The sequence below is a fragment of the Cyprinodon variegatus genome, unplaced genomic scaffold (genome assembly GCF_000732505.1).
Source record: "Cyprinodon variegatus isolate N-32 unplaced genomic scaffold, C_variegatus-1.0 Scaffold75, whole genome shotgun sequence".
NCBI lineage: Eukaryota > Metazoa > Chordata > Actinopteri > Cyprinodontiformes > Cyprinodontidae > Cyprinodon > Cyprinodon variegatus.
In genome coordinates, this window is record NW_015150528.1 from 136,136 (window position 1) to 146,326 (window position 10,191).

General features: G+C 38.2%; 1 protein-coding gene across 3 annotated transcripts in view; it reads right to left on the minus strand.

Annotated features, from left to right (window-relative positions):
- Positions 1-10,191, minus strand: part of ets1 (v-ets avian erythroblastosis virus E26 oncogene homolog 1) — a 41,545-nt gene that overhangs the window by 24,650 nt on the left and 6,704 nt on the right. For all 3 annotated transcript variants that reach the window (XM_015372749.1, XM_015372747.1, XM_015372748.1), the window contains one exon: positions 9,300-9,447. In XM_015372749.1, the coding sequence (XP_015228235.1) occupies positions 9,300-9,447 (148 nt within the window). The remainder of the gene's footprint in view (positions 1-9,299; positions 9,448-10,191) is intronic.

Sequence of the window (10,191 nt, forward strand, 5' to 3'; positions counted from 1 at the left end):
TCCATAAAAACTTCAAATAGACTGCCATACTCATCAAAACTAAAGTACCACCTAACTGTCTTTAGATGGGTTCAAAAACAGCATATTAAATAGCTACAATCAACAAATGCATCAAAAGCCTGAATCGTAATATAGTTGTAAAAGAAAGCTATTTGAAGAAAATAAAGGTTGAAATAGTTACAGGAAACATTCATTCAGTTTTAGTTTTTTCTAACTCAAATCATTTCTTTAAAGTCTGGAGCAGGCCCTGCCTTCCCCATACCTCACGCTCATAAACACTTCAGAGAATTTCCTGTTCACCTTTTACAGATCAATGAAAGCTTCTAGACGTCTATTTCCTTCACATAGCTGAATCGGTTATCAGTGCCTGAAATGCAACTTCACAAAGAGATGTTATAACCATCCATACAAAGTATGGTGCATTTAAAGTATATAAATAGCATATTTATTTTATCTTTAACATTTAACTAACATTAAAATCTGCTAATTTGGGCCTGCTGTCACCATGGCCATCAATGAAAATTCAGTTTCCTAAGGTGAACTGGGTGCCCTAGTTCCAAATTACCCTCTTTTTATGAAGTTTTGTGCTTTCATATTGACAGTAATCAGGAACAATGGCCATGTCTTGCTGGAAATTGAATCAAGATCTTGTTCTGCCACTGAGAATGAACAAAGACAAGAGAAAGATTGGGCTCTCCGGCCACAGTAAGTCTGAGCACAAGGCTCTGCCATTAGGGGCCATCTCCCATGGCAACAGAAAAACTAATAACAGATTCTAATATTATTGCTTTTAACAAAAGAAAGGACATCAAATGTACAGACTAGACTAGGGTTAATGCAAGTATTTTTTCTTTGAAGTTCATTATTGAAACAATCTAGGCAGTTTCTACAGCAGCTTCAAAACATCCAACATGGTTGTGAATGACAGCCTGCTTGTCATTATGATACCTGTGTTTGTGCCTTATGCATATATTTCTAAATGGGATGATCTGGAAAGAGACAGGGGAGCCAGGATTATTGATCACATATGGATTTTTAAACCGGTGGTACTCACTGGATCCATTAGCAGACTTGTATCAGGTTTCATCAGCCTGATAGCAGTCTCATCTAAAAGGAGCACTACTGGGTTCTGCGGTGAGAAGAGCTGCCTCACCAGAGAGGGGGTGAGGGTGGAAAAGAATGAAACAGTACCTCTCAATTCATATCAGCCAGCCAGACCATCAGTCTCTCACTCTTTCTGACTGAACCTCTTTGTTTTCTGTTAATGAACTCCCTTCATTTCTGTCCTTAAAAGGACAGCCTGGGTCCTTTTGCGCCTGAGGGCAGCCATTTAGGGGTTTAATGGCATTGCTGACTAATGCTGAGTCTGGCATCACCATAGAAAATTATACTTTTTGGCTTCTTTAAGAGTTACTTACTGAAATCTGTTTTACTGCAGTTTGATTCGATATTCTACTTTAATTCCTTCCTGCTCCAAAGGTTTTTGAAAACTGAGAAATCATAACAAAAACAAAAGAATAGAAAGAAAAAGTTTCCCTTATCCCTTATCATAAATCAGTATCATAAAGCAGCATTGGTGCCATTTAAGATATCCAAATAATTCAACTAATCTAAATTTATAAATCCAGATTAGTTGAATTATTTTGGATGATTCCAGCAGCTGACTCATCAGTCCAAGAAGACTACCAACAAAATGTGCACATGCGGTTTCAAATAACAGAAAAATACTATATGGGAGGCATGGCAGCCATATTGGAAGCTAAAGTCACCACTGCTCAGACCTTAGTCTTTCTAAATCAGGTGGCATTTTAACTGCCTGATTTTCAAGTAAAGACAAAAAAAAGCCTTCACCTTTGATCACTAATTCTTTGCATGTTTGCTTCGCCATATGGGCTTCACATGGTAAGATCATTTACAGGCCATTGCCTCCAATCTTTATTTCTACAGTAACTAATCAGCACATTTTCTATTGATAAATGACAGCTTCAAGGCTAATCCAATAATTATTATAATAATTAATTAACTTCAATACTTAATGAGGACATCAAGACAATCACTGTAGGAAAGATATTAATAGCTTAAATTCTTGTAACAGAACCATACTTTGGATATTCTGTGCAATTAGTTGGTATAATCCTGGGTCACTCCAAAGAAGCATTTCTTCTTTTATTTATTTATTTTTTTTTTTTAAGATTAGAGAGAAGAATGAACAAAATTAACCCTTCGGTTTAACATTCAACAACCATTTATCTTTGGGTCTATAGGAAGTTTTTGCACCAAACAACTATTGTTAAACTGAACTGTGTCTTTTCCTGCGCAACCAGTGGGATTGTTAATTGTGTTCCAGTCAGAAAACAGACATCCAGTAAGTCTACTAGGCCTGTCTCCAATCAAAGAAGTTTGGCTTCAGCTCTCCTATCTTCACCTGGCAAATGCTGTTTCCATGGTTTTGACAGTTAGCAGGCTTCCCTCATTTGTGCTGCAGCTTAGCATCCACTGACTAAAACAGTTTTCTATCTCCTTGCTGTTCTCTGCCGCTGCTGGCTGTCTTTCACTGGCACATCTGCGTTGCCTGCCTGTCTGTAATCCTTAGATGTAACCGTTGCACCTGCTGCTTTTCACAGAGTTAACGGAAAGGTTATTCGATTTAGAGCAATCCGTACAGCTGTCAAGTGATATTTGTGTTTGATGTTGGCGCCCTCCCAGCAGGTTGCAAGGTTTAGTTCTGCTTAAAGTCTTTGTAGTTCTTTTTTTCTGATTCTTGTGCCTGCAAAACTGCCAAATGGTAATCCAGATATAGGGTTAAACTGTTACAGATCTCAGACAAAAGATAGATATGACGTGATGGGCTTGGTATGGCATGTGAATAGACAGCGTTTAGCAAGTCATCAATCAGCAACTCATTTACAGCCACTCAAGCACGCACACAGACGGGCGATGGACTTACACACGGACATGTACTGATAGGCACAAAGAGAAAGAGAGCAGACAGTCAAACAGTAAAACAGTGGGGTCCTTGTGGCCACTGTCTGGCAGCTCAGACACAGCTCTATCTGTAGTGGGCTACTGTGAAAAGGTGCCACAGGCTGGATGCACTCCTGCTGAGATCACACACTCAGTCAGAACAGGATCCCAACACATGGGAGCATGTAATGTGTGTGTGTGCACGTGTACATCTCTCCCCTGCACCTCACATTCCAAAGTATATTCTGAGAGCATGCAATGGTGTGCACGTCTGCTACTGAATAATGTGCATGTAAGTGCACTGGGAAAGTAGCAGGGGCCTCCCTGAACAAAGGCTCAGCTCTTTTCCGAACAATTAGCTTAGCTAAAAAGGACATCTCTTCCTCCATTAGCGGCACCACGTGTCCCCCATCACTCCATTGTGCAGATAATTCAATTATCCCCACCCCCCTCTGAGGCTCTTTGCCTCCAAGACTTCCCTCTCTTCGTCTTCCCCTCCCTCCTTACTTTCAGAAGCAGGCTTTAAGAAGAGGCTCTTCTACCTCAGAGCCACAGGGTTATTGGGGAAATATTTGTTTTTAATTTACTCTACATTACCATCAACAGTAACACATACAGTGGCAGACGAGACCCAGCTGACATTTTGTTTGTATAAACTCTCTTCAAGCCAGTTAATAGATGATTGCAAACCATAGACTGAATTTGACTCTTCTATGGAAAAAAAATATTAAACACAAAGACCTATTCACAGCATTTTTTAGGTCACACTCATTACAGCTAACAGTAAAAACACATTACTGTGTCTCATAATAGGTATTTATTCAAACAATGGGAAATCTCTCTAAAGCCTCATAAAAGACCACCTTTCCTGATGAGCTGGCATCTGTTGCATCATCTCCCATCAATGATTGCATTTTATTTGGAACTGTATGTTCTATGTATCAATGAGTCATTGCACTAACAGGGGGAACTTACCACAGAATACTTCCTGGAAACAAACTTGTAAATCTCTGGAAACGGGAAGAATAAAAATTGTCTATTTAGACAATTTTCAGTGGAAGGTACAGTATATATTTCAAATGACAAACTTAAGTCTCTCTCGGAATGGCCTATCTAGTTTCAACTTAAATTCAAATGAAATAATCAAAAGCTAAGTTTATGAGCTTCACCTCACTTTTTTTTTAGTTAGTTAGCTATTAGTTAGTTAGTTAGTTAGTTGGTTAATTATTTATCTAAAAAAAATGGCTAGAAACCACATCTCTCTTTCTGGCCTCTATAAGCAGCATCCTACCTAAAAAAAAAAGCAATTTAGGATTTACTGCAATGTCTTTGGTAAATAATATCTAATACTAAGGCTGATTAAACCTAAAGTGCAGCAGACAATTATATATTGAGAAAAATAGGCCTAAAATATGGCTTAAGATGTTTGAAAACAACTTTATTTGTGTAAATAACAAATAGAAAAGGTTTAATCATCTTTTGGACCTCCTTATGTTTACATAATAGTAAAAACTTCATTTTATGAGCTACAGAACTAATCACATAATATTTCAAATAGAATCAGTGATTTTTTTTCTTATGGAAAATAAAGGGGGGAAAAAATATATTTTTTATTTTACTAAAACAACTTCCTCATCTCATCCTATCCAGTTTCTCTCGAGATTAGAACATCTTAGAGTAGATTTTTCTCAAATTATAAGCCGGCTGAAATGCCTTACATTACTATCTTTAATTAACCACGTTTAAAGTAGATCAGTCTTAAAGATGTGCTTTATCCTTTTTAGGTTTTAGGTTCATGGCTAACACAGTACCAAATAAATTACACCAATAAATAAATAAAAAAATGAATAAATAAAAGCTTGACATGAGTAGGTCACGGCTCAGTATTAAGTAAATCAGAATAGATGGCTTGTAAAAGGAAGCTGAGCAAAAGCCTCCATTGAAAGGCTGTGTTTTTAGAAGGATAAAGATCCAGAGAAATACCATTTTACCAAATGTACCTTCCCTCCTCATTCAGCAAAGCCTAAAACTAAATTGTACAAATGTTCCAGCTGCTAGAAGCAGATTGTCTCTTTCCTTTGTTAATTGACTATCCATGCTGTTTACATCATACTGTGTGAGTTCAAATATAGGACCAAGGCAACTATGCAGCCCGTTCCTCCACAGTTGTCTGCTGGTTTTCCGTGTTTCCACTCTTGTTTTGTTATATTGTTAGAGGGGGAAGTGTGCGCTGGTCTGATTAGCATCACTGTTTCCTCCTTTCCCATAACCCCCCGGACCCCAGCAGGCCGCCTGTTTACTTTTAGAAATAAAAAATGGGCCTGCGCCCGTGAGGACGTGCCCCTCATCAGAGGCGAAGCCCCCCTTCCCTCCCCCTTTCCCTCTTCTCCTCTCCTCTCCCCACCATCAACACCAAACAACCCAGAGCTCCACATCTTGGATCCTCCTCTTCATCTCCTCTCCTCCCACTATTACAGTTGCAGTCCTGTATCTTATCCCATTTCCTTATCCGTCCTCTCTCTTATAACTGTATTCCTCCCTCTTCCTTTTGCTTGAACCCCCTCTACTCCCCTCCTCTTCCAACTGTCCAGCTGTCAAATCACATCAAATAAAACGCAGGCCAATGGTCCCTGAGTGCCAAATCACAGCTGTGGCTCCATGCACTAAATCTGAGTGCATGTTTAAATGTACACTGAACTCACAAGTGCCTGGGAGTGGATGAGTGTCCTATCGGTGTGTGCATGTGTGTGTGTGTGTTACATTCACTGAATGGAAGGATGCTGTAACACAATAGTCACCAGAGTGCAGGGTGTGAATTTAATGAATGGATATGTGTAGCGTGCATCACTGCAGGATGTTAGAGTGTTGTGCACGTGCATGTAGGATAAATCTGAGCCTGGGTTTTAAATGAAACTGCGCAGACAAATGCTCTTAATCATTCTTTCTTTTCCTTTTTTTTATTTTTTCCCAAACTCACACATACAGATAATTTCCAAAGCTAGAGTTTAAAACAGATCCCCTTAGTGTGAGTGTGGGGCGGTTTAAAAGTGAGGCTGTTTCAGTGTAAACATCACCATCGCATGGCTGTCGTCAGGAAGGAGTGTGTGTGACATTGGGCTCAGGGCCAAACACTCTTTTTTTTTTCCTTTTTTTAAACCAACTTCCAACATCCACGCCTCACATCTGCTCTGAACTGTTTCTTTCTCACACTGTCAAATTTCATTTTACAAACACTCAATCTATTAGCAATGAAAAAGAATAACTTTACTTCAAAAATATTTAACTCTTCAACTAAAATTCTTCAGTAAAACCTTGAAATAAAATTGTGATTCTAAGGCATGTTTGCTGACGGCTAAACCGATATACAATTATACAGATTTTGTCACTAAAGGTAAATTTAAATAAAATAAAACAAAAAAGTGCTGGTATTAACAGTACAAAATAACTGCATGATATTTTTGCATAACTTAAATTATTTAATTAATTATTTATAGGAATTATATATATATACATAGACAGACAGACAAATAGATATTTCTAAACATTTCATTTGCTGTATGCGTTTGATTAAAAAGAACATACAGCACTTTTCTCAGTTACATCCAGTAACGATATAAACAGAACACCTATACACTATGAGTGTTTTTCACTCAACAGTGATCTTGGAAATCTCTGGCCTCCTTTGCAATGTCTTGTAATAGTAACTTTTGTACTTTTTGCAATTTTTTCTAGAGCAATTACAAATTTAAATGTGTTTTATTAAAATGTTATATGATTGGTCAGTACAATATCAGATAATTGAAGTGTAAGAACAGAAAACATATTTTGACTCATGCATTTTAGTTCTGCGTAACAAGATACATGTGTTTCAACCTGTGTATGAAACCTAGTATGATTAGTCACATAATATAGTTGATCAGCAAAAATGACATTACTCTGGAGGAGCTGAAATCATCAACATCTTGGCCTGGAGTAAACGTCGACAACTCAGCTTATAGTCCTGGAATAAGGTCCTCGCTTAGACGAGACTAAGTTGATCTTTTAGATAAAGTTGAACTTCACCCTGAGCACAATGATAGTGAATGATGACAGTATCTGAGGGTAGGAATGCTTATCTTCAATGGCATACTGACACTACTCAGAGATGAAAAAAATGAGAGGCCACTGCAACCCTCAGCAATAAATCAACCCAAAACTTAGAGGTGCAGAGAAGTTATTTAGATAAAATAATTTTAAGGCTTCGAATAGAGCATTGCAACATTTAATTTGACTTTTTTTCTTACTTTTGAGAACAGTTCTTCAAGTTGTGATAAATTGCATTGTAGTCTGTGGTTGCAAGATGACATACTGTACCTTCAGAAAGTTAAATGCGTATGAATACTTATAAAAACCTGATTTGGAAAAAGCAAGTGCCTTTTCTTTCAAGAGAGACTCTGTTCAGTTTGAAAGAAATGAGTCAAAGCAACGGCTCAGCATTTGGAGACTGTGTCAGAGGTTCCTTGCTGCTTTTGAGGTTAGTAACAACTCATAACGGCATTTGCCTGTAGCACAGAAACCTCAGCAACTCTTTATGACACCACTGCGAGGACCTACACGGCTTCAGCATCTCCAGGTGTCTAAAAATGGTGAAAATGTGGTGTGCTTTGATTCAAGAGGCTGACAACAGCGAAAAAGGTCAACACTCGGTCATTTTTTTTCCACTCAGCAGCAATGTTTACGTCAACAGTTTAGCACTGGGAGGAATGAAGCAAAGGCTCCAAAGGAGTGTATTACTGGCAACTAACATCAGCAAATCCCATCAAAATCCTCACTCCCTCTCATACAAGCACAAATATGCATACACACACACACACTCACACATCTGCTTACTTAGCCCCAGCTCCTTCCCTGGACCCCACCTCCCTCACTACCATCTCTCCTGGGACCAAGCTTGAGGCTTGGGAAAAAGATGGCCGCCCTTTAGACCCCTGTCTTGCCCCCTTGCATCCAGCACAGGGAGGTGACGGAAGAAAGCTTGTGTCCCCCAGGCACCCCCACCCTCCTCCCGTGGTGTGCGTCCCAGTCCACCAGCATCAATCACTTTTAAGGACCACAAGAGGCCAGAGTCAAACACAGGGAAATGCTCTGTAAAGAATGTTCCAGCTTAAAATAAAACTGCTTTGGTAAACAATTAAATAAAACTGAGAAGGAGAGGTGATAGGGGCTGTGAATATTCAGGGAATGCCTTTGTCCTCCCAAAGTACAGCAGGAGGAAGACGTAATAAACAGAGGGATTGGAATGGGGTTATCTGGTAAAGGCATTGCCCTCAGAGTCAGAACCACCTTCACTCTCTGTGCGGCAGAAGAACAGGCAAAACTGAGACTTCATGTGTGAGCTTTTGTGCAAGTTTGCTTGCATAAGTTGTTCTAAGCAGATGAAAATCTCTCAACCTCAAAACTCAACTGCAATGAATCTCCACGTTAGTTTCAGGTTTCAGATTAAGACAAGTCCTGAGCTTGCAGCAGTTTACAATAAAATATGAAAGAATTTTCCTGAAAAATGCTTTCAGTCAATCCTATGTTGTCTGAAACGATTGAAACATGACTTTGAGTTTGGAAAATGTGAGCAAGTTAAAATGGAGTTCAACTGTAGTTCTGTGTGTTGCCAATCACAAACATCAGCATTAGTGTGACCAACAACTTGAGACAAATTGTTTAATTCTCAGTGATATTTTATACTGTTGGCAACTAACTGCTAAATAAGTAACGCTATTACAGCATTTTTCCCTACATTACTTTAAGCAAAATGCAAAAATGACTTCTAGCTGTTTTTAACAACTGCTTTCCTCTTATCACTCAATACACTCCTTAAATGGTACATTTTTCTTTACAGCACCTCTAGAGTTAACATATGCCTATTGGTTCCTTCACCAGGCGGTTGATTTATAGGAAGAGCCAGGTCTTGTTGGGTTTAGAATTATGACATATGTTCTAATTAAGGTTGTCTATGCAACAGTTCTCTGCAAAATGTATAAAGTTGAAGTCATTTTAATGTATGTATCATTCTCTTTCCACTTCTTACTTACATGCTGACTTGTGTTGGTCTCCCATATAAAATCCTATCAAACAAAATAAATTTAATATAGTTATTCTAACATAACAAATTTGGATCATAAAAGAAAAAAAAAACTTTCCAGGACTCTTTTTGGCACTTTAGATTGGCCTTTTGTGAACCTCATATGTAACCTTTCTAAAGCTATCATTGTGGATCATCAAATTTTTATGCTATTAGAGTTTTTTCACTGTTACCTGCAGCTTGCATGTTCAAAGGGACATAATTCTTTTTAATTTCTTACCTGTAGGACACATGTCGTGGCCCTCTGGGACCTCCTGTAGCGGTATGTCATGCGGATGAATGGGCTGTGAGGGGTAAAACTGCTGCTGAGGGTGGACCACGCCTGGGAGCTGGTTCTGAGGTCCCAATGCTACTCCCCCACTTTGTCTCTGGAGACAGATAGCGGACACATGTGCCAAAGTTAACTCACATCTATGCATTTTTAGTGCTGTTTGAGTCATCTGCACAGGAAATTTGCTCAAGAACAGTTTTCAAACACTGGTCACTGTAATTATGAGGCTTGTTTTTTTATCATTCTCAATAAAGGTTTGATAGAGAAATGAATTCTGATTAAAAGGTTTTATTTTTTTCAGTCATATGTGAGCTTAGCTGCTGTAAAGCTAGAAACAGGATGATTTGAGTGGTTGATTTCTGTCAGTAACCCTTAGATTTTGAAAGCTACAATTTTTTCTTCATGTTCAGATAAGCTTTGCATCTAAATTTGACTCATCAGGTTTATCTTTGCTGTGTGTGTTTTTTTTATTTTGTTTTTACTGCAGCTTATCACAGAAATGTTATTGCAAGAAGCTGAACTAAACGAGGGGAAGTCTAAAGTCAGCACTTGACACCGGAGCCAGAAGAGATATTGAATTCTGTTTGGATACAAAAGGAGGAGGGAGGGAGATAGCCACAAGGCCATTTTTAGCAAATCTAGACCTTCATTTGAAAACAAACAAAAGCAAAAGTTTTTTTTTTTTTTTGTCATTTTGGAATAAACTATTGAATTCCTTTAAACAATTACATAACTAAGATAGTTTGTGCTTTCTTTTTTAGTTTTGACCTTGCAATATAGATACACACACACACATACATACATATATATATATATATATATATATATATATATATATATA